Source organism: Microtus pennsylvanicus, chromosome 17 (assembly GCF_037038515.1).
Source record: "Microtus pennsylvanicus isolate mMicPen1 chromosome 17, mMicPen1.hap1, whole genome shotgun sequence".
NCBI lineage: Eukaryota > Metazoa > Chordata > Mammalia > Rodentia > Cricetidae > Microtus > Microtus pennsylvanicus.
Genome location: NC_134595.1, coordinates 44,574,348 through 44,599,925, shown reverse-complemented (window position 1 = coordinate 44,599,925; position 25,578 = coordinate 44,574,348). Strand labels below are relative to the sequence as shown.

Sequence of the window (25,578 nt, the reverse complement as noted above, 5' to 3'; positions counted from 1 at the left end):
AAAAAAAAAAAAAGAAAACCAGGCCTTAGGCAAGAGGGTGGAATCAATCCCAGGTGAGGGGCAGTATGAGTCTCAGCCCTAACAGGCCTGAGTTGTCATGTGAGTTAATAGACGAGGCTGCCTACTTCCAGGACTCTTTGAAAGGCTGAGGCGTGAAGGCCAACTGAGGAGACAGGCAGTTAGATACTGGGACTTGTAACTTTCCTGTGTGAGCGAGCTTCTCATCGCTGACATCAAACGCCTGAGAGAAACAATTGAGAATGAGCGTTTATTTGAACTCAGCTTCCGTTGGAGCTTTGCTGGATTAACTGAGGTGTGTAGCGGAGTCTCACGCTGTGGGAGCACGGAGCAGAGGCTGCTCGCCTCATGGTGGCCAGGAAACAGACTGAGAGCCACCAAGAGTGACCCAGAGCAGCACAGCCTCCACGCACAGGCTTGCTCCCTCCAACTAGGCTCCACCTCTGAAAATCACCGCTTCTCATCAGCATCACAAGGCTTCAACACATCAGCCTGAAGGGTAACAAGGCAAGCACACGGGGTACTTCATATCCAAACCACAACAGTACGCGCTGCTGGACATGGGTATTCTTGGCCTAAGTGTTTGTTAAAAGTGGGGGATATTTAAAATGGGTGATACAATGTTCCTCTGGTCTCAGAAAAGCCAGTTTGCTGTAGAACGCATAACGAGAGTGGAGGTGGCTCGGTTGGTAAGGCGCCTGCGGCATAAACACGAGGATCTGAGTTTGGATTCCCAACACCTATGGACAATCAGGCTTGAAGAGGTACTGTCCATACAGACCTAGCACAGAGAGGGGTGGAGTCAGGTGGTGGATCCCTGGACTCTCCAGATCAGTGTCTAAAGAGAACTCGTGCCAAAAAATGTCAGGGTACTGGGGCCTGGAGAAATGGCTAGGTGGTTAAGGCTAGCGGCTGCTCATTCAGAAAACTGGAATTTGTTCACGGCACCCATGTCGGGCAGCTCACAGTCTCAGGGGACCCAATAGCCTCTTCTGGCTCCTCTGGGCGTGCGCGCGCGCGCGCACACACACACACACACGCACACACACGCACACACACGAGTTTGAGAAGCACTTTGGTTTACCACCTGTCATTACAGGAATGAGCGTCTTTTCATTTCAGTCTTCAAGTATCTATTGAAATGCTCCGACATTTCAAAACACTGCTGAAGGTACAGCGAGGAAGAAGAGAAACGTGACTATACTCTCCCAGGTCCTGCCCTCGGAAGGAAGATGTACTCTCACGGCACAATCAGCATTGCCAAGTAACGTGTGGCTATCAAGAGATGCAGACTAAACAAAACAGCAGGTCTGCGATGTGAACTGTGGTCTCTAGGAAAGGCCTCAACCTGGCGACAGAATGTGGAGGACAGAACGGGCTGAGGGAGAGGAGATGCCAATCCAATACTGAAGAGATCCCAGTATGAGACGCATTCGCAGCCTGGATGAGAAGACCAGTGAGCAAGCTGTTAGGAACACACGGGCCGAGGGCCAAAGCTGCTGGGAGCCGGGTTGTTGCGGTTAATGGCTCTGACCTTTACCATGTGTCCACAGACAAACAATAAAAGATATTTGAGATGATGAGTGGTTCGGCTAAAATGGGTTTTGGAAGCCCAGCTGGCATTGGTATGTCGAGCTGAGTGAAGATGCATTTTAAATATTGAGCAAAGCAATGAATCGAGAGGCTTCAAGGTCCTTCAGACCTGAGAGCTTGCGATTCGAAAACACTGGAGGAGAAAAAAAAACGTGAGGGGGGGAGAGTGCGAATTAGGTTAAAAAATTGCTGCAGTGATCCAAGGGAATGGGTAGAAGAAATGATACACTTGGGAGTAACGGAATACACTGCTTTCCTGAACATGGGCTTCCAACAGAGGCCCACACTCCGTGGCAGGGTCACCTCTGGTCATTCCCGTTGCCAGCTCCCCTGGCAATGCCCTGAGTCCAGTTATTTTACTGCTTAGCTCCAGCCTCGCCAGCAGGATTTCTTACAGGCAACACTGCCAATCATAGGCAACGCTCCTCAAGTCCTCAAGAGGAAGCAAGCTTAACTAGTCCTTCCTCCTTGAGAACCAGGAAAAGATTCTGAATGAAGAAGTCTTTCAGCTGACTGCCCACACCAAGCTTTGGGAACTGAGTACCCTGGGAACATAAAAGACAATCAATTGGAAGATCATTGATAAAGAAACCAAGTTTAAAAATCGGCTTTCGGTGCTAATTAGCTCCCTGTTAGGAGGGGTAATCAGTGTCTCTACTCTCTTAGTCCACTTCCAGTTTGTAACATAATTTTGAGCATTCCTTATTGCGAATGGGGCAAAACCAAACAAAAATGTAACAACAAACAAAGAAAAAAATTCCAGACACAGAAAACAATAGGCATGGGTAAGCCCATTACTTGAATAATATAACTACCATAATTTCCAAAACATCTTTATTCTGAAAAATACCTGATTTTCACTTAGAACTAAAATGACCTTCCTCACATCTGTTATAAACATTTGGTGACATTCCACTTCATAAATAAAGAAAAAAAAACCCGCATAACTATACCATCCAAAATTAGGATTCCAATGTCCAAAGCAAGAAGGTATTATTATTAGATTCAAGGTACATAAAAAAATAATAAAATATTTCCACATACAAGCTAGTAGAGTTCTAATTTAATTGAAAATGAACTGTGGTGGGAAAATAACGTTTAGTTAGCCTTCGAGTGTGGAGTGAGGGAGACAGGGAAGGTATGGCAAGGTAATGGAGTTACAGGCAGTTATGAGCTGCCATGTGGGTGCTGGGAATTGCACCCAGGTCCTCTAGAAGAGCAGTCAGTGCTCTTAACAGCTGAGCCATCTCTCCAGCCCAGACCACTCCAATTTAAATGTGCTTAAAGATACCAGGCTCATGGGCATAATTCATAACATCAACTAACTGCGGCTTTACACCAATTACAAATTAAACCAAGGTGCTCAGGCACCGCTGGCTGGATGGCCTGTCCAAATGCTTTCAGACTTCAGGGATTTGCTTAGCCCATTTGTATGCGAGTGTCAAGTGTATCCAGGTGGGTTCATATGAGCAAGCAGACATGGGGTTGCACAGTTGGCATGCACCAGATGTGTCAAATGCACACAACAGAAAACCGAGACGTTAATAGGCTCAAAATGTCAACCCCGGGCACCAGCTCATCTTAGAGCTGAGCATTTGGAGTTTTATTTACACACTGTGAATTTCTTTCCTTCTTTCCTTAAGCATCTGCTCCTCCTTCCCTCCTGCCCCCCTCAATTCCTCCCTCTTTCTCTGAGACAGGGTTTCCGCTGTGTGTACGTACATGTGTGCTTGTGTGTATTCTGGCTGGCATAGAACTTCATATGTCAACCAGACTGGCTTTGAACTCAGAGATCCTCCTGCCCCTGACTCCTGAGTGCTGGGATTAAAGGTGTGTGCCACTATGCCCGGCCTGTGAATTTTCTTAATGGACATATAGTACTTAGTTTAAAGTCGGTTTTACTGGTTACAAGTTTCTTGATTTATTTTATGAATTAATCTTCTGAAAGCAACATGCACACACACTTTTAAAAACAGAATACAAAACTGTAAACGAAGTCAGGTCCCATGCACTCCCCTCCAAAGCTCATCTGCATGAATATTATGTTTTTGTAGATGCTTGCACTGTGTGTAAGAAAGCCTGCCTACAGAAACTACACATGAATGTGAGTTAAAATAGGAGCATCATTTGTTGCTCCTAACTCTCTTTGAACTAAAGGCTCCACGACAGTCAGGTAGTAGCGATAATTCTGGCTTTGTCCTTTTATTCTCAGAACACAAGTAACACAAATACCTTCCGTGACTCGGACACTCTGTTTTCTAAACACTGAAGTTCTCTGGGGCATTCTTTTTTTTTTTTTTTTTTGATGCCTGTTTATGACAGACACCAGGCACAACAGTGACCAATGAAAAGGCACTTTGGTGAAGAAAGAACTACTTCCAGCAAATGGGATACCCAGTGAGAAATTAACTGTTCATCTCCGCTTTGCTCTGCGTGTGGGGGGCGAGTGCCGCTGTTCTGTGGAGTAGTTACACAAGTCTCCTGCTCCTGGAGGTGTGGCTGTGAACCCCAATTGCTGGTGCCATTTGCTATCTGATGAGTGAGTAGGTGTTTTCTCCACCTTAGATCTCTCCTATTCCCCTCCAGTCAGATATTCTACATGCAGAGCAAAGCAGGGGTTGTGAACAGCAGGCAGACACAGCCCCCCAAGCAGCCTGCATGATAGTGGATGGACTATCCCAGGAAGGCAGCCACATCCTCTCCCGGCATCATCACGGAACTTTGCCAGGAGGACCAGCAGGGCACCGAGGCAGAGTGAGAGCTGATCCTCTCACCTGGTGAAAAAAATACTTTCTATAAAGGACACAGTCTTCAACCCCAGTGTAAATGTGCAACTGAGCTGGGTGGGAAGGTGGGGAGTGTGTGGAAATTGGTCCTAGCTGAAGAGGTGACCTTTGGCTTAGGAGAGAACATAGGGCTAGATAGGTCACTCAGGGAAAGCTGTGCCCTTCTGGGGCAAGCCTGGTTTCCAGATGTCAGCCTGGCTGGGGAATCTGGACATAGGGGGGCCATGGAGTGACAGCTCGTGGCAGACACGAGTGATCTGTAACAATAACGCTGCGCTCTGCTTTGGTTCACAATGAATTAGGGGCTTGGGGAGTAGACTGAACGGGCTACAATCACACAGCTGGACCACGTCTTCCCGGGCGTGGCGTCACGTCACTGGCCGTCAAATCTGTGAAGGCGCTGTCTCCTCATTTCTTCCTCTGGCGTGAGTCGGAACCCATAGGGTGTTGGGCCATTTCTGGTATTTCCTACAGCGAGAAAGCGTAAAGGGAAATCACACACTGCCTATCCGTCGCGCTGACATTTACAAGGAAGAGTGTACCCTAGGATTCCAAGAGGAGAAAACCAGCTGTTTGATGTCATCCTTATTTCAACACGAAAAAGGTGCCTAGCTAACATATTTTAACTTCAGCTGTCAATACTAATTTCAACAGAGGGCAAATACTTTTTAGCATGGTTCAGCCATGGGCTTGATTCATACTCAGCTTCCTGACACTCGGCCCGCTTTGACTTTTTTCTTCTACCATGTTCCATAATTTAATTTTCATCACTTAACCTTCCATACGTCTCAAGGGCTGCTTTCATTTTTTTATGCCCAACTCAACTAACTCCTCCCTAGCCCAATGCTGATTATGCTGCCTGACTTCTCCTGCTTAGCCCTGGGGCCTCTCCTTCCTCCCTCTAACCCGCTTGTCTTCCCAGCCTGGGAACCAGAAGCACACCTGAGGCACATGAGTCTCATCTTCCGGGAGGAGAAGGGCAGCATACACAAGGGAGGGCAGGAGCAGAGCTGACTGACCCAGTGGTGGTGATGTCGTGTCTCAAGGGATTCGTGTTCTGCCTTGATTTTTTTAATGCCCTTCTCAGTCAGCTCACCCCACCTCCACCCAACACACACAGTGTGGTAGCTGACAGACATAATAGGTAAAGGTCACATGACTGAGAGGGAGGTTCCTCAGTCTGTAGACATACTCCAAATATAGGCTGTGACAGCATAAGAACTTCAGTGAGCACGTGGAGGTATTCTTTGAAGGAGAAATATATAGTCTGTAACTGGAGATTTCTTTCCCTCCCGCCAGTTCCCGAATAACCACTCAGAAGCTTAATATTAATTATAAACTGGCCAATGGCACAGGTTTCTTACTGGCTAGCTCTACATAAAAATTAACCCATTTCTAACAATCTGTGTGTCACCAAACACCCTGTGAATTACTGGCAATACTCTACATCTTTTTCCTCCAGCAGCTGCTGCCATCTCTCAACCTCGCCTTCTTTCTCCCTGTATTCAGTTTGGCTTTCCCACCTAGCTCTATTCTGCCCTGCCATTGGCCAAAGCAGCTTTATTCATCAACCAATGAAAGTAACACAAATTCACAGCATGCAGAAGGACATCCCATATCAACAGTCTGATCTTAAACCTCAGGAAGAAACTTCATACTCTCTGTTGGATACAGGTAAGAAGGTGGTACTAAGATGTCATCTTTTCACTCCTAGATCTGCAAGGCCTGCTAACTAGCAATGAATCTTTCTCGCATCACCTATGGCAACGAAAAGTCTCATTCCCTTTGTCAACACCTGACCAGCACTGAAGTCTTCCCCTAGTACAAACTCTTTAGTGTTCAGACTTTCTCTGCTAATTGTCCTCGTCCAAGAGCTGCCATGTTCTGCCCGAGAGAGATGCCATCTGTGTGTACCTCTGCTCCCTCCTACCAGGGACAGACGCTCAGAAATGGTAGGGGACAGCTATGACCCTTCTCACGACCTGGACCAGTCCCAAATACATAGCAGTTGTCAAATAAATATGGTATTAACTGCACTTATCACTTCCAGAGGCATCTGATTGGACCAGACATCACCCATCACAGACCACCCAGGACGGCTGTGGCTGACTGGGGGAGCAAAGGCTTTGAACTCACTTGGCCCCATAGGAGGATGAGAAGGACAATTGCATCCTCTGATGGAAAGCAAGTGGGCATGCGATCTTTCTTGCTCGATCTCTACGAATGGCTTATTTCATTGTTGTTTGCATTGACAAGGTGGATAGATGTCACAACTATAGTGAGCTGGCAGAGAGACCAGGGAGAACTGATCTCTGAAACCAACTGGAACTTTTATCTGTCTAAGAGAAGTCCACAAAAACTAGTCAAGAAACTCTTGTGTGACTTTGTTTATGTGTTGTTATTGGGACCCTGATACTTACTTCTAACTAGTCCTCTTTTGTTGAGATCCAGGGTTGATGACCTCTTAAGCCTGTTATCCCTTCTTGACTGGAACAATCAAAGAGAACAGAGAAAGACTTGTGCCCATGTTCATCACTAATGATGAACCTTTACTTTATGGTCTTTGAGTACAGCAAAACGCATGTCACTGTCTTAACCTAGATTAAAGACAACAGTGAATAAAAACACTAAACAACTTTCACCATAAACATTTTATTGAATTTTCAAGATTTATCCTATAGATAAAGTTTTTTGCTGTTTTTATAAAGGAATTTGTCTTTGTTCAAAATAGTGAATTTCTGAAATGCCAACTACATGAATCAAATCAACACAAGTTTATTGCTTAAAATTGTTTCATATAATCAGATCCAAATCCAACTTTGCTGTTTGTGGCTGCTTTTAACAAGAGAATTCTAACTGTACTTATGAACGCGGCCCAACAGATGGGCAGGGACTCTGATTGGAATCAGGAACAGTTCAACGTGGCAACGTTGCCACAGGACCCAAACCAATGGGAGTGGACGGTGTCCTCACACTCTCGAAGAAAGCCAGTGTCCTCTGCCGTGTTTCCGTGACAGATGATTCACAGTTGCCTTTGGGAGGACTAATTGTTTCATGATGGAAGGAGGGGCAAAGAGTTAGGGGGCAGATGGTGAGAGTTCCTCAGGTCCAGGGCTCAGCGTGAGTAGGCCATGTGCATGTGCTCTCTCTCTCTCTCTCTCTCTCTCTCTCTCTCTCTCTCTCTGGACCCATTTGCAGAGCATCCAAGGAGAACTGAGGCTCGGCCAACAGAAGAAACGCCCACTGGTCGAGGCGAGGACTCACATCCCTAGGCACTCAGAGGCATGAAAGTCGCCCCATTTATAGAGCTCTCTCAAGGGCTCCGATTTCACTCAGCTTCTGTTCCCAAACTAGTTCCGCAGAGGGGCTAAGTAAAGACCGTCAGTGTCAGCAAGACATCTCAGGTCACCTGGCCAGTAGAGAAAGGAGCAGTACTTGAGCCAAGGTGCTCTGGCCTCTTATAACCTACCCAACTGCCCTCACTTCTGAACCAGGGAACGAGTTAGACACCGTACCTCCTCGCCACTTCTGACGGTTCCACCCACACCCAGTGCTTCTCTTCGTGGCTATGTGGGACTCACTGAGACTTGAACACAGAAAACCAGAAAAGAGCAGGGTAAGAAGGCTCAGCTAATATCAAAGGCCGGGATCTAAAAGCTCACCTCCCATTTCCTTAAATTCCAACACAGAGCAGAGTGATCCAGTTTTATAAGAGAGTCACATCTCCATTAGCACAGTAGCATTAACTGAGGTTTCACATTCTGGGCATTTTTAAAAATTCTTCAAATTCAGTTTCTGGTAATAACAAGCTACCCTGCTATTTGAATGGCTTAACCCAGGATCCCAACATGATGCCACTCAATTTTTTTTTTTCTCTTTCTCTGACGCAGAGTTTCTCTGTGTAGCTTTGGAGCCTGTTCTGGAACTCACTCTGTAGACCAGGATGGCCTTGAACTCACAGAGATCTGTCTGTCTCTACCTCCCGAGTGCTGGGATTAAAGGCATGTGCCACCACCGCCTAGCCCTACTTAGTTTTTAAGTGTAAATAGATCTCTGATCTTCTGAGAGATGTTTTAAGTCAGCCATCAGTCATCAGTCACCTCCTGCTTGCTGTGTGTGCACTCTGGGTCGGCGCGAGGCCAGGAACAAGGCTCCTGTCTACTCTGCCATCCAGCTCCTTTCTCTGCACTCATCTTTAAACACACTTCTTCAACTTCCATTCACTGTTCCTACTGCTATTCTCTCTTCTGGAACCCAAAGGGTCCAGGGTCCTGTGGGCATGTCTCCAGAGCCTTATTCTCACGTTTCTGACATTTGCTCAAGGTGGCTAGGGATACAGCACAGGGTCTGGACCAGCTTCAGGCGAGTGGAAGATGTCGCCAGTTTCATAACGGGAACACGCTGGCAGAGAATCAGTAGATGGCTTCCTCGGTCTGTTTTGGACTCGTGAACACGCCCCAGATAAGATGCTTCATTAAACAGGCCGCGGGCGGTTTCTACAGGGCAGGCGCTGCTGAACAAGGGGGCTGTTTGCCTTCCAGTGCTCTGGAGGGCAACGACCTTACAAGATCCCTCCTCCTTCCTTTACAGCTACAGCTCTCAACCTGTGGGTTGTAACCCCTTTGGGGTCAAATGACTTTCATAGGGGTCCAGTATCAGATATACTGCATAGCAGATATTTACATTATGATTCATAACAGTAACACAACTACAATTATGAAAGCAACAAAACAATTTTACGGTTGGGGTCACCACAGCATGAGGGACTGTATTAAGAGGTGGCTGCATGAGGAAGCCTGAGAACCGGTGGTACATAGCTATGTATCTTTGAGTGTGAGTGGCTTCCCTCATGTTGGTCTTGGTCTCCTAGTTCATGAACTGGAATGGTGAGAGCCCCCCCCGCCCCCACCGCCCTGTGAGACTGTTAAGCGGACTGCAGGGGGCGGTGCATATCCATCACTTAGCAGTATGCAGGGAACACCTGTTACACCCCTCACACCACCAGGCAGCCTGTTAAATGTCTGTGTCTGAACTAACTCCGTAATACACACTGAAAATAAAATCCCAACATCAGGAACTCCTTAAAAGAACAAGCCGGGTTACGTTTGCAGATACTTTCAGCAGTGATTTGCACACGTGTGGTGTTGTTAGCTCCTAAAAGTTTGCTAAGAAATGAACAGCGAAAAGTCATTAACAAACTTCATGGGGCAGCACAAGTTTGTAACACAGAGGAGCCTTTGGGCTGCTGGGGAAGCCCAAGGGTCCAGCATGGACTTTTCCTGTTTAGTTAAATAATCACACATGGAACATTTACAGGCCTGGGTGGGGGAAATGGCTCTGCTCTGAAGAGCCTGGCAATGAATATTAGTATTTATGGGACTCACCCCATGTCCCTGCAAACGGAGGTCAGACCCCAATCTCACTCCATGAAACGGCGAACATGCTTCAGAGGGCCCGGGGAACATTTCCTATTTAAGATGACTTAGCTCCATGACGGCTCCAGTACTGAGATCATACAATGTATTGATTTGTGGTTCTTGATGGAAAATTTTCAGTTTTCTACCCTTCTGTAGAATACAGAAATCTCTACATTTCATGGCTACAGGAGGAGAAATGATTTTCTCCAGATAAGAACTGCCGAGGAGCGCTACGTGTTGATGGCCACTTTCCCTGCTCTTCACCACGCGTGGACGCAGGGCTGTTTAATTTGCTGGCCTTCACAGATCTGCAGAGCAGCCAATAAGGACTCATGCCACTCAAAGTATACGATGGTGACATCGCAGGACGTGATCATATTTTCCCCTTAAACTAGAGAGCTGAACAAGGAATAAAAGGAAAAACGAAACAAATCACTAGCATGTTGTGGTGGTATGTCTGTCAAAGAACAAGGGCAGCGGCGTGGGCCCCCTACGCTCTTTCAAGAATGTTACTTTATTAGATTTGCAAAGGCTCCTGAAAAGACAGCCGCTAAATCATTTACTTAAAAAGATCAGAAACGTCTGGAAGAAACCCCAGGTCTACTCATTTCAAAAGATGATCTTTGAATGGGCGTAGGCACTTAGGAGCAACTTTACTTTCAGGATCGTTAGTTATGATATGATCTCTCTCTAAATATCTTGGACTTCACCTAAAATCATGTGACTTTCATAATGTGGCAATGGCTTGAAAGAAGGGTAACAGACAGCCATGACTTGAGAGAAAAAGACTGACATTTCCATCTTGCCCATCAGTCACGCCAGCCAAGCCCCAATCTCAATTGGCGCCTGAGATCTCAGCACGGATAGCTTTGAGATGGAAAGCGATGTAGCCCGCTGTCCTCTTCCCTCCAGCTGGTTGAAGCTGAGGCTATTTATTGGACAGGGGTGACTTGGGATCAAGAGGCCAGGAACCCACTGAGTAAATGAACCTGTCAGGGGCAGGAAGTCGGGTACACTGCTTCTCAGAAAGAGTCCTAAGGTCTAACTCTGCTACATGCCCACCTAGGTATTACCATTCTTCTCTTGGGAACATATTACTCGATCAGCTTTTATGAATGGAAGATGGGGAACCAGACACATAGGTAGAAATACAGAAGAGCTCCAGAACACAGACTACCCCACTCATCCCTTCCATAAGGGCATGTGGCTTCCTTACTTGTTTTACAAAGGTTCAAATATTCCAATTTATTCATCCTCAGGTCTTTCCAGTCATGTCTTTCTTTTAAAGCCTCTGGGTTGCCTTCTCCCCTCCCCTTTCCTCCCTTCCAGCTTACCCTGTCTCCTTCCCCCCCCCCCCACGTCTTATTCCTTGACTGATTTCTAATACACTTGTCCATTTTTGCCCATGCCATCCATAAAGGAATTTATAAAGGTCAATCTGAATGGCTTCATCCTTACATTTCCATTCGTGAGTGTCTTCCACATTGTTCTGGGAGGTCTTGGTCCCATTTATCTTTCTAGGTAGAATTTTCTTATCTATTTCACAGGTAGGGTTTGGAGTGACTTACCACAGACACAGATCTCAAGCCCTCGTCTCTCTCCATGGTGCTCCAGGCATGGATGTGCTAGTCCCTCATTTAACACCAGAATCTAAGTCTGATGGAGACTCGGACACTGGTTCTGTTTGAAATCACTGGAAACCACCTTCCCTCTGCCCTAGCTATGATTCCCAACAAATGCCAGATTTTACTTAGGACTCTTGAATGTACCCCCTGAAGTTAATATCCCCTTTGAGGGAGATTGAGGCTCGGCAAAACCCAGCACTGAGAGCTCACTGTGGATTCCGAAAGCACGGAATACTTTATCACTTCTTAGAGAAACACGGAAGAGCAAGAAGGCAGCAGCTGAATGACAGTTGAGCAATGTAAGCCGTTGTTTCCCGGGTGTCCAGACCCAAATAATCACACAGAAACTGTATTAATTACAACACTGCTTGGCCAACAGCTTAGGCGTGTTCCTACCTAGCTCTTATATCCTAAATTAACCCATTTCTATTAATTTGTATATCACCACGAGGCTGTGGCTTACTGGTAGGTGAGGTTCGGGCATCTTTCTCCTTTGGCAGCTACATGGCAACTGCCTGACTCTGCCTTCTTTCCTCCTCTATCTCTGCCTGGATTTCTTGTCTTACTCCATTCTGCCCTACAATGGGTCAAAGCAGCTTCTTTATTAACCAATGGTAACAAAACATATTCACAGCATACAGAGGGGAACTCCACATGTACAGTTCACCAGGTGTGGGCTCCCGATGACTCTATCAGGACCTCAGACTCTGCATGCGTATCTGTGAGAGCTGGCCCAGACCTGCAGCTGAGGTTTGTGTGCCCATGACTGGTTCCCAGGTAGTCTTCAGGGAATGGCAGCACCCCTTCCCTGAGAGCACAGATTTGCCCTGACTTCAGTCTGCAGCCAGGATACCCTCTTTGGAAGAGCGTGCTTGGTTCTGACTTGGACTTGTGGTAGCGGGAGAGGGAACCACTATCCTGTGCTCCTGCACACTGTCCTCCCACTCATTCGGTTTCGTTCAGTGCCCTGGCCCCACACTCCCCAAACATAAAGAGTAATTTTAAGCTTTTTGTTGAAATATATGTGTGTGTGTGTGTGTGTGTGTGTGTGTGTGTGTGTGTGTGTGTTATAATGGCAAAGGTAACTTAAAATTTAATTCTGGTAATGTTAATACCTTATATTATTAAGATATTTTGTCAATACTAAGAAACAACCATCAACATATTGCCAAGACCTCAATTCCAGACTTCATTTGGCTTTTGTCAGTCTTTCTAAGCTTTTGTTCCATGGTCCAATCCAAGAGATTACAGTCTACATAGATGCTTGGTTTGTGGGTGTCTCTTAGTCACTCCTTGTTTCCTATGACCTTGACTGCCTGGCAAGATAACCAACAGAAATTCCTCAGCTAGGTTTGCTTGGTGGTTGGCCTCTTCATTAGACTGAAGTTCCAACTAAGAAGAAAAAAGCCACTGGTGTACGTTTGGTCCCACATGGCCCCAACAGGGTGGATTACTGGTGCAGCTAACCCGAAAAAATTGGTTAAAGACTGTTTGGCCAAGTTGCTTTACTGCAGATTCTTGTTAAGCTTGTATCTTTATATATCTTATTTATATGTGTGTGTGTGTGCATGCGTGTGTGTGTGTGTGTGCGCAGATACCCGTAGAGGCCAGAAGAGGGCGTTGGATGTGGTGGAGCTGCGGTTTCACAGGGTTTTGAGGTGCCCAACATGGGTTCTGGGAATTGAATTTTGGTCTTGTCTAAGAGCAGCGAACACTCATAACCGCTGAGCCGTATCTCCAGCACCAGTGTAAAAACTTCTTTTGAGTTCCAGGAGGATAAAGCTTTGATCTTTGCCTTCAGAGTCCCCAAAATAAACTGGGGAGACTGGGTAGCTCAAACAAGATGTCACCTGGTTACTCGTTCTTGGGGTCACCAGGAGGTGGTGGAGTTGCTTATAAACCTTCAGTGGACTCTGGTCTCTAATGGGCCAGTGAGGTGGTCCTCACTCTTCTATGTATGTGACTTACTAGGGAACTTGGTTAAGAAATGGACTTGGGGAAGGGCAGTGGTGGCTCATGCCTTTATTCCCAGCATCCGGGAGGCAGAGACAGGCACATAGATCTCTGTGTGTCCAGAACAGGCTCCAAAGCCATAGTGAAACTTTATCTCAAAAAACAAAACAGCAACAACAACAAAAAAAACAAATCAGAAGAAAAAAAAAAGAAATGTATTTGGGGGTGGTGAGGTTGCCGGTGAGCCCAGACACTCAGTGTTTACTGAGTTCCTGAGGGACACTGACCATCAACCATCTGAAAATATCCAGCAGGGTCCACTCAGTACTTGCTTTTGCCAGCAGGTGGCAGCAGAGGCCTACAGCCCGGAGTCTGCAGACTGGAAAACTAGGACACATTCCAGTCAGGCAAGCGTTCTGCACTGTAAGCAGAATAAGGGCCATTTTGAACCAGATGGGCCCTACAGAGGATGATGCTGCACCGAGCATTAGGGAGTTGTTTACTGTCTATGTGGACTGCAGGTTATCTAGCAGCTTCTATGTCACACCACGCTTCTCTCTGAGGAAAGACTAACAAGGATCCGAGAGAGGGGCCACAAGTACAGGGATTTCTCATCAGTTCCAAAGTCAGAAAGACGTTTTGCTCTTGTGCATAGGCCTTGTGTTGCTCACTTTCCCGTCTGCAGCTCCCTTACCACCCAAGCTCTACGTGAGAGAGATGGACCCGTACAGTTTGTGGCGATTTGATAAGACCAGATGCAGTAATAACAACACAACATGATGTAAGCCTAATCAGTGTGGTCACGCTAACTGGTTCACGCGTCTGCTCCAACCAGGGTCAGTTGCTATTATTCGGGTACCACTTGAATGCAGGAGCATCCTCCAGAATAACAGGCGCTAGGTTGCCTGGGACTGGACTTAACTCAAACACGTTCACAATCAAGATTCACCCTCACACACCTCTACTTGCCCTTCCTCCGGCTTGCCTACCCGCTCTGGCCCCACTCCATGTGCTAATCCAGAGAAATCCGACTGAAGGAGAAGAGGAAAAGAGAATGGGACTAGGAAAGGAAAGAAAAGAAAGGTCACTCAGCTCTCACCGTAACAATGTCTGATACAGCAGCTTAGAGCAGAAATAGCTGTGGAAGGAGAGCAGAACGGGGTTTGACATGGGTGGGGTTTTCCTTGCATAGCCCCTGTACCCCACTCACCCACACACAGTGGTTTTTGCCAGGAGTCCTCATTGGCTAACCCTGTGATCTCGGGTAGCTGTTGGTGCAAGTTCAGAAGACACCTGCTATGGACTGGAAGTGTGCCCCTTCGTCCCCTCAGTCCATACAATGAGGTCTATACCTTCACTGGGGTTGTGGAGGCAGGTGAAGCCTTTGACAGGTGTTAGACGGAGCCTCTGCAATGGGGCTGGTGCCCTCGGAAGAAGATGAAGAGCTTGCTGACCACCACAGGCACAACGGGGAGGCTATTACCCTAGGCGAGGGACCACACAGGAGCCCAATGATGCTAGCCCTTGGAACTCAAGCAGTGGAGGATAGGAAGAAACATAGGCTTCGGAAACACAGCTCAGCTTGTTACAAAGCTCACAAATTTGCCTGGGCTCTAGAGTTCTTAACACATTAGCGAACATCCAGGAGCAAGAAACAGACTGGGAGATGAGATGTATTATATATATTTGATTGCACTGAGTGCTGTCTTAAAAGCCTTAATATTCACATTATCCATTTTTCAAACACCACAAGCCTGGTCAGTGCATAACCGCATGTCCAGACATACTAACATCAATGCATAATTATGGAAATAACCCCTGACCTGGGAAATTGTCCCTGACAGCCTTACGGGACCAGGGAGGCATGGTGATGGTTCAAAGCCATCATAACAGCAAAAAGCTCCCCTCCCTCCCCTGGGCATCCATCTCTTGCAGGTGGAACCCTGACCATGACAGTGAGGTAGTCAATCGCAGGACCGGGCCAAGGGTACTAAGGGAGGACAGCCCAGGGTAGATCCACCACGAGAAAGAATGTAGCTTCCATCTTATGGCCACATCGTTTGCCAGGCCAAAGCAACAACAAAAAAAGAAAAGCAAAGGGTTAGTGGTGCTGAAAATCAGCCAAAGGAGACGCTCTGTCGCAAGTGTGATGTTCAAGCCTTCAGAGTGGAAGACCCGGCGGATCACTTGGAAGGTGAGGACGCCCCAACCCCAAGTGGATAGATAAGCTTTGAGATAAGCAGCCTGAGAGGCCTTCTGGAGAAATACACAAACAAGCAGGAGCCTTGGGCCCTGGTCCTCGGAGCTCTGCTATTCTTAAATGGGTCAGAGTCAGCGAGGAATTGTGGATGAAGCCAAGTCTATGCTGTGATAACGCGTCCTAGAGGAAGCATGCGGTCTGGAGTGTGATGGCATTGAACCTAACTGCGTCCACGGCCCACTCTCTGTGTGGCCTGCTGGGTCAGATAAACCCTTTCCTGGCCAGAATCCTGATCTTGTGCATCTGTGAGCCTCATCATGTATTCATGCATGTTCTTGCAGGTACTTGTGTCTGCATGTATGCATTCCATGTGTGTATCTGCATTTAATATATGCAGAAAAAGTTTTCCCTGCGACTAAAGCATAAAGCCTCCTGGGGGTTTTTCAGGGAGATTTATATACTCTTGAAATAGCCTGCCTCTAATTGCCTCATTGTGGCCAGGGTTAATCTCAAAAATGATTTTGAGGAGTGACGGTCTCTATTATTGAGGTTTGACAACAATGAATGTGGGTTACTCTGAAATACATGTCCACCATTGCCAAAAAAGTAAAGCTTCCTTTATGAACAGAAGTGAGAATTCAGAACCAAACTTCGTAAAGCTAGAACCCAACTCATCCTGTACAGCTGAAGTGGGGGGCAAACCGCTCTCTGAGCAGTTTTGGAAACATCTAAACATGTGGTTTGGTCCTATAAAAAGCTAGTACTGGAAGGCCTCTCTACAGTTTCAAGAGGAAAAAAAGATTTGATAAAGTGTGTGAGGTTTGATGGTGCATGCTTAACCCTAGCACCCGGGAAACGGAGACAAGGGGTTAAACTCAGCCTTGGGTAAATGACAAGCCCAAGGCTAGCCTGCTCTACATGAGATCCCATCAAAAACAAAAATAAACCATTGGCTAGAGTGTGGAAAGAAGAGTCTGTGTGTGGTATCCAGGTGACCATAAACATTACAGGATTCCAGAGCAGGGCAGCTGAGTTCCAGAGAGGGGGACATATTCCAGTGAACTGAGAGGCGGGAGAGACAGCGCCCCAGCTTCCGCAGCAGCTTGCTCAGGCTGCCTGGCTTTGTTCTTCAAGTCACCGCAGCCAGCAGAACCCGAACGTCAGGTGCCAAGCCTGAAATAAGCACCCGAAGTTGTGCTGTTGCTTCTCAGCTGCGGGGGAGGACACAGCTCACTGGGTGTGGGGCTACAGAGGAGTTTGAATGTGAGCTTCCCTTTAGTCCCCTTTGTTTCAGACAAGCTCTTGGGCTGATTCTCAACTTCGTTATCTGCAGAAATCTAGAGAATGCACGGCTGTCTTCTGAAGACCAAGTGAATTCGAGGAGTCGTGCACCCAGCCTGAAGGCGATCCTTGAGGGTGCGACTCTTTACGGTAACTCCTTTTCCAAGCTGCTCTCTCTGCAGCGCAGCCACACAGGCCAAGGTCTTTCACACCCCTGACGTGCCTTCACCTCTGCACCACCAGAGTATGTGATTATAACACGTGGTTTCATAGCCCTGGAGTAGAAAGCGTCAGGTTCCAGCCCAGTGCCCTTATATCCCCCCATGTTGCTTTCAAAACTTATGAGTACAAAAGCTCCCTTCCCCATAATTTCCCTCACTCTGACCACTGGTTTGGCAGAATGTTCTTAATATTAAGTGCAAAGCTAGGAAGGTGCATGGAGAGGAGAAAGTCGTTTGATACGGAGACTGAGTTAATAAAAGAAAAGAAGGACGGGCATGGTGGTGTGCACCTTTAATCCCAGCGCTTGGGAAGCAGGCAGAGCTCTGTGCGATCCAGACCACCCTGGCCTCTGTGCTGAGTTCTAGCCCAGCAAGGGCTACAAACCGAGACCTTTTCCCAAGAAAGAAAAGAAAACAAGAAGAAAACTGATGGCCTGGAAGAAGCCTCGGCTTGACTGCTGCAAGGGCAACATTTCCCAGGATTTCCTTGGGGTCTGAAGACAGCAGGCAAGGGCATCTGTCTTGGCTGGATGCTCACACCTGCTTTCAAGATTGAGGCCACAAAGACTAAGGGCAGTAAGGCCCCAGCGAGGAGCTCTGCCAATATGACTGATCTGAATGGAATGCGACTCTGTGAGTCATTTGTAGCTTTAAATACTATAGAGAAAGGAATTTGTAGAACATGCCCCAACAGCCTGGCTTTGATGTGGTGCGCTCCTTTAAAAACACATTGTTCAAATTTAGGCTAAAATGCAAAGCCCTCGTGTTCGTGTTTACAGTGCTGTTCCTGGAGGAACACAACAAAAAAGTACAACTGTTAACTTTAAAGGCAAGATGTAAAACTTCAGAGCAACGGGGAGATTGCCGGTGCAAATTACGAGCTGTTAAACCTCAAAAGGGTTCATTGGTTAGCAGTGAAGGCTCTTGAGTCAGCTTGGCCCGAGAAAGGGGATGCTCTTTATATAATTTGGGGTACGCTGCGTTTACCAGAGCTTTTCCTTGCTTTTGCCCCAAAGCACAACCATTGTGTGTAACCCCACCCCCACCCCAGTGCTTTGTTTGACCCTGTTTATTACGCTGTAGGGCTAGGGCAGCGTCTCAAGGGTCACCACCGCTGCTGGGACAGTCTACAGAGTGGATGTAAAGTACTGTTGCCCTGTAATAGACACTCCGGGAGCCCGGCTAGCCTCTCTAGCCCAAAACACCACCATCGGCATCGTCTTCTTATAAAAAACAGAAGGGAGGTTCTGCAGGATTATAAACATCTGAAGACAACTTTCTCATGAATTCCAAGCAGCTATTTTGGATACAGAGGGGGCGGGTAAAGCCGGAGACCGAAGCAACACACTTTCCATTCTTGTTTACAGAGGAGGAGGTGGGGGCAGTCACCGAGGCAAGAGCGTACTGAGTGCAAAAGAAAATGAACACACAGTAAGCTGCAGGCAGAGTCCTGCACCAGTGACAGAAGCCCCAGCGACAGTTCTTGACCCTGTCGGCTCATTCTATACACGAAGCTATAGAGCCAAGTGACTACAAATTCAGGAGCTGGACTTACCACAGCCTGATAGTATTCCAGGCCCCCATGTCTCGCACCAAGCACCAGATCTCCCATTAAGACCTTGTTTGAGGTGTCTTAGAAAAAAATAGGATAAATCTCCAAGAGGCCAGGTGGGGTACACTAAAATGAAGCCTCAAGTTTCATACATAAAGTACTACCAAAGTGGGATAGGATCATAAGAACAGAGTTATGGTTAATGATTGGTACCATCTTCATGTCCAGGGCCCAGGTGCCTACCTGCCAGGTGCCTGCAATGGGCCTGACTCTGTCCTTTTGCCTGTAGTGCTAATAGACACTGTTCCCTCTCCTCCCTTCCAAATGAGACAGTAACCCAATGCATGAATTCAATTGGTTGTTTTCTCTCCTCATCATCAGTGTTCAACACAGCTCAGATGGACAGAGAGGAAAAGGCAGAGGAGAGCATGAAGTGGTCAAGGATCATAAATCTTGATAATTTATCACAAACTGTCATAGCACTGGACACAGGACCACGTGGGACGAAAAGCCTTTGTTTACAAAAGATGCCCAAACCCTGCAGTCTGTTCTCTCTGTGCCTTCGCTGTCATAGAATAGGAACAGTTTGAGAGAGAACAATGAGAAAAACACAGAAATACAATAGTTTTACAGAGATGGTCTGTATAGAAGACAGCCCAAAACCTGTGATCCTCCTGCCTCAGCCTCCTGAGAGCTGGGATTGCAGGTGTGGACCAGGGCGCTCCCAACGACATCTTGAATTGACAGTTTGTGGAATGTCCTTTTAGCTCTCCTATGACTGTAAATAAATAAATAAATAGTAAAATAAAAGTTCAGAAGGCTAGACATACATCAGTGCTAAACTCCATGTTCCAGCTGTTCTCTGTTTGGTAATTCTTGTTCTCCTTTCCTCAAACTGCTTGGTCATCCAGCCATGGTTATGAAGCACTGGCCTAGGTTTTGTCTTAGGGTGAGGGGAACTGGAAGGAATGAAGAAGCAAGAGGTGACTTTAGCCACTGCAGGGTCAGGGTTGAGGGACTAAAGTGCTCAAGCCATATAATAATTAGTTGACTCTAAAATAAACTACGAAAAAAGTAAAAACTGTTTAATTTAATGCCTATGAAAAATACCATTGCCGGACGATGGTGGCGCATGCCTTTAATCCCAGCACTCGGGAGGCAGAGGCAGGCGGATCTCTGTGAGTTCGAGACCAGCCTGATCTACAGAGCTAGTTCCAGGACAGGCTCCAAAGCCACAGAGAAACCCTGTCTTGAAAAACCAAAAAAAAAAAAAAAAAGAAAGAAAGAAAAAAAGAAAAATACCATTTCAACAATTTACAATTCAGTTATACATATGTTTACATATATGTTTGTGTTCTATATTTTTATGCTTTAAATGTGTATTTAAGGACTAAGGATGGGATTGCACAGGTTTTAATATAGTGGAAATGACAGGGAGTGGGCTTCTTAAAGTCCACAAAGACCCTCAAAGGTTCCATATGTTGGGGAGGACATCTATAACTCTCACAGAGACTTCAATCTGCTGGAGGCAGGTACCTGCCAACAGCCATCGCTGCCTTACAAAATACCACGAAAGAATATCTCAGCTTCCTTGTAAAAAAACAACCCAAAACAACACCACAACTATATAGCGCACAGGAAAGGTTTAAGGACAAACAGTTTTTCATCTACTTGATGGAAAAATACTCCAGAGGCCAACAGAGCCCAAGGGGAAGTGTCAACTGCTTAAACCTGTCCCTGCAGGTGGTGAATGCCACTGACAGAGGCAGTCAGGGTTGACCCAGAGCTCAGTCATATCCCAAACATGGCTGCTCTACTGCCCTGCGCAGTCAGCAGCCTCCATGGCGTTCAAGCCTCACCTGAACGTACAGGCACAGCCTGACCCACAGCATAGGAATCCAAAGACTTTCCTTTTCAAACTTCTTTTAGTTAAGAAGAAGAAGAAACCACTTTTCAATTAGCTTCGGCCAAGTAGATCACACTTTCTATTTGCTCCGAGAGTAAGAAGCCGGGGATTGCTCTTAATCCAATTCTATTTCTCTCTTTTGTAGACATTATATCAGACTCCTTAATCCTCCCGGCGGGCAAGGGCACTAGGTAAAAGAGGAGAATGAACTCAATTTTGAAAAGAAAGGCTCACATGACAAAGCATAAAAACAGGCCTTCGGAGGCAATTTGATTTCATTCTTCACCCTTTTCTTGCTGTCCCTGAGTCCTTTTCATGGTGCCCATGTGGGGAGCAGGGTAGGAGAGGGCTAGGAAGGTGATGTGGCTGGGGTAACAGTAGCTTGGGATATAGCACCCGCAGTTGAAGAGGGTTCACAGTCCTGCAAACAGACACCGGCTGCTTCAAAGCGCCCTGTCAGTGCACTGGACTTGCTGGGCCCGAGCTTTCCCTTGTGCCTCCACCGTGAGATGTGTTGAGACGATGCACAGCGTGCCAAACAAGAAAACAAGCCACGAGAAAATGAGCTTTGCGCAGGATGAAAATCTACTAAAAATACATTTAAGAGACTTCAAACATGAAATCACATTTACAAAATAACTGCTTAATGATTTAGCCAAAACTGGTTCAGGAACACATGGATTAAATTCCCTTCAAAATACATATGGCTTTGCAAACTAGGGGAGAGACTAGCTTAGCAGAGTCAGCTCGGCTGGTAGGGCACAGCCCTGGGAGAAAGAAGCCAGCCTGTTCTCACTCTGCCGGGCCTTTACTGGTACTTGCTTTGGTGACTGTCAACTGGCCGCAGCAGTCACTACCTAAATTTGGAGCAAGCTCCTTGTCAATGGTTTAACTCTCTTCCTAGTAAGGCAAAGCATCCAGTACTTTATAATAAGTGATTCTTCCTCACCAATACTTCAAGTACCAACAATACAGCCTGCTTACTTCTGTATTAAAAAGGAAATTTGCCTTGTCTTAGGCCCAAAGCAAATGACTTTGCAGTAACTGGCTATAGATTGATACATAGGTTTCTCATTCGTGTTTAGTCATGAGGAACCAATATGAATCAAGAGAATGCTGGCTCATGCTTTGTTCCTTGATTGAAGATGCACACTTTAGATAAAGCTTGTCATAAGACGCTCTGTTTTCCTACCAGCCTTTCCTCCAACACAGTGACCCCAGCTTACATCAACATAACATCACCACCATCATGGCCATAAAACATCATCTCATTGTTCCTTGGTGAAAAGTTCTGACAACTACTGAACCTGTTTCTCCAGATGAGAAAATGGAGAGCTGAAGGTCAGAGAAAGGCTACGGAGCACAGCCAGCCAGTCCAGACACCTGCCTTCCTTTCCACCGCGGCATTTTTCATTGTTTGCGTTGGCTAGTTTTTAGGCATCAAGCTGTCTGGAATGTCTCCTCTCCGCTTCTCCACTGATGACTCTTCCGTTCTTCAAAAAACAGAACAAACACAAACCAGGGTGCTGCTGTACAGGTATCTGATGCGGTGTTTAAAGTCCACAGATAGGTGAACTCACCTTGGGCCATCTGGATGGGCCTGAGTGAATCAGTGTAAAGGTCCGAGAGCAGCAGCGGAAGAAACTGTATCACGGACTGAATCTTCAGCCATTCCTAAGAACTGGGGTGGTCCACCCTATGGAATTTAGGCTTGCCTGCTCAGCTCCTACAACTGTATGAGTCAGTTCCTTGTAGTAACTCTTGATACCAACTCGCACTGGCTCTGTCCGATGGTTGAATTTTGTCTGACACTAGATATTGTTCCCTCTGGGTTCCTCTTGTTTATTTCATTCTTATGCCACCCCTTTTTGCTGGTGCTGGCACTGTGACTTTTTTTGCGGACAGGCTTACACCTCAGAGGTTCTTGAAAACTCACAGTGCTTAGACTTGCATATGAAGAAGTATGTGCTAGAAGAATTAAATCACATTTTATATATAAGACGATGTGGAGCCCTCCTGAAGGACCAGTAAAACACACACAGGATGCTCACGGGAAGTAAGTCCAGCCAACATGAGTCACAGGCCCAGAAGTCATGTCACCAAGAAGCTATCAATGTCAGCTATGGATAGGTTATTGTTTCTTTTCATGGCACAGGGCAGTCCTCTGGAGGGAGAACATTTAGTAGCGCTAGGCCCCAAGTCTGGACCAGTGACCATCTCTCTCTCTGTTTAGTTTCTGTGATTGTAACTACAGAACATCCTCTCTCTACACACTGCCAAATGCCCCATTGGCACAGACTGCACCAATATCTAACTTCAAAAAGAAAATTGCCTTTGTTTTACCATTATAATACATATATCAAGTTGCGGAATAATGACTGCCGATAACATCACAAGCAAATTTCAAATTATGGATCAGAAAAGTGGAAATTGAATACAATAAATTATAAGGGATGCTGAAGCCAAGACAGGTAGAAAGTTTTAGGTGGGGTAAGAACTTTCAACTCCAGACATCTAATCTAGGCTGATTTATACACGGCTTTTGACTAACTCAACAGGTATTTAAGAACCCCTTTGCTGCTAGATCATTAGATAACACTGAAAAGGAGTTTCATAGAAAGTACACTTGAGACAGGCTGACTCACATTTATCATGTGGCATTTATAGAATATGTTCTTGGGGCTCTGGGGGCCCCTTCACAGGGACTGGGTCCACCTTCACATCTGGTTCCCAGAGCAACTCCCAGATGAGTGGATAAGCGTTTTATTAGACTCCAGTCAGACCTACCACATCAGGAGCTCAGGGTGAGGCCTAGCAATGCTACCTAAACGATAGTGTGGATTTCAGACTAGCCCACAGAGCTTTTGAAACCTTGGCAGAGCTTCTGGCCGAGCAGGTCTCAGTCAGGGTGAACATATCCAAAGCTTTACATAGATAGCAAATCCTCAGAGAATCCATGACATGTTGCTGGGGCACTGGGAGTCCTTTGGATTTCTGGCCTCTTGCCCGCCCCCAGTCCTACCTCTCTCTTCCTGTGAGCCGTCCTTGTCTGACCCTACCTTTCCTCTCTTTTACCAGTACACTTGTCGCTGCATTTAGGGTCTATACCACTAACCCAGGGCGATATTATTTTGACAGCCTTCACTGTATCTGTAGAGATGTGTGTTACACATAAAGTCACACTCAGAGCTGGGTGGAGTGGCTTCTGAAGAGGCTGTTCAGCCCACTGTGTCACCCTACAGATCATTTCAACGCAGAAGTCCCCTGATGCTCTAAAGACACTCGTCTCCTTTAGGGACCAAACTGCAAGGCTTGTATGATTGGGTGGGCTTCCTATCGCTCCATTTTTAACTCTGAGTTAAAATTACTCCAGTCAGAGTAATGATGGCTCTGCCGGAGCTGACAAGAAGAGGAAGCACTGGGACCTTTGGGGACACATCAGGAGCACTCGGTCACTCCCTGCAGCCAGGAGGCAACATTAGATGGACCAGATGGAGGGGAGAGCAATCCAATTTGTACAGAAGCTTCTGAGAAGTCCTTGGATAGGTTACATACAATTTCAGAAGCTCCTAAAGATATCTGTACTGAGGAGATAAATGTGGAAGTTACTGACCAATAGGAGAGGAGAATATTTAGAATTGGACATGACCCAGAGCGTGCAGAAGAGAACATGCAGGGGGAAAGCAGGCGCACCTGGCATTAGGAAGGCAGGGAGGGGTAGGAAGGATTGAGAAAGGGGCAGGTTAGCCACTAAGGTAAGAAGGAGGCCCTAGGCCTCAGCAACAGAGATGGTAGGAATTTAGTGGGATGTGTCTCTTGAGAGGAAGCCGCTTCCTGATGGCCTGGAGGATTCAGAGTTGGTGAGGCAGCAGTGCAGCTCTTCTGGGAAGTGCACATCTCATTAGAAAAGGGCAGGAGCAGGAAAGCAGGGTTTTTCCCTCTGGTGGGTCTGCCCCTCCCCCACACCCCATAAAGGTGGTCTCTCTTCAGATGGAGGCACCAAGGGAGAAACAAAAGAATTTCCTGAGATGGGGCAGGTGAGAGGAATGGGTTCTCCCAGCCTTCTCCAGAATGAATGAGTACTGAACAGGCTGTTTTAGTCCTTGGGAGGGAGGTGAAGGCACTTCAGACAGGATTCCATGTTCTCGGAGCGAGGGTGGGGCGTCGGGGTGTTTATAAAGGGCTCAGAACCTCTAGTGTATCATCAGCACACACTAGATGCCTCCCCTTTCCTTTCCTTTCCTTCCTTCCTTTTTTCCTTTCTTCCTTCCTTCCCTCCCTCCCTCTTCCTGCCCATCCTCTGTCTTATTGATTTGTTCTCTCTAGAAAGATTAGCATCTCTGATTTTTACCAGTTCCTGTATATAGAAAGATTAAATTCCAAGCATATATTAATTCTGACAAAATTCTCTTACTAGAAGCAAAGGTGGAGGAATTTAGTAAGGTGGCCCTTTGTCCACACAGAGAATTGATTAAAGCCTAGACAGCTATTAGATTTGGAGTGGAGTGACAGAGAAACAAATTTATGAATGGATCATCTCGCAGTTCTACTGTCAGGGCTAATTACTTGTGTCAACCCATGAATATGCTCGCTGAAGCCGCTTCCGATGGTAAAACGTGAGACTTGTAAATATCAAGGCACCTGGAAAATGCACACGTTCCCTTATTCATGGCTAAAAGTGATGTGGAAGTACGTGCTACACAATGAGCCTTGGGAATCAACTGCAGACCGGTCCGCAGTGAACGAGGCTGCTCTTGGTTCTCCCTTGCTCAGATTATAGGTTATTTCAGCTCTGGGATGAAGTTGGTGTGGCCACTTCAGAAGGACAACTGCCACGATGAGGAAGGACTTTCTTACGTTACTGGAAAACTGGAAGGGAGCCTAACTTGCCCCAGGAGCCTCTCTCTTATTAGTCTGAACTAGACTGGAAGGTAGAATGCACCAACTGCTGAGGTAATGGGAGAAACAGTTGAATTTCCCCTCTGTGTGACCTCGGCTAAGTGGACAGGCTGCTTTGCTTCTCTGC

General features: G+C 46.6%; 1 protein-coding gene across 1 annotated transcript in view; it reads right to left on the bottom strand.

Moving 5' to 3' along the window:
• Positions 1–2,428: 2,428 nt before the first annotated feature.
• The window catches only part of Rhbdd1 (rhomboid domain containing 1), a 120,652-nt gene continuing 97,502 nt past the window's right edge, over positions 2,429–25,578 (bottom strand). Inside the window, exon 7 of the mRNA XM_075951643.1 lies at positions 2,429–4,865. Coding sequence (XP_075807758.1) covers positions 4,771–4,865 — 95 coding nt within the window. The 3' untranslated portion in view covers positions 2,429–4,770. The remainder of the gene's footprint in view (positions 4,866–25,578) is intronic.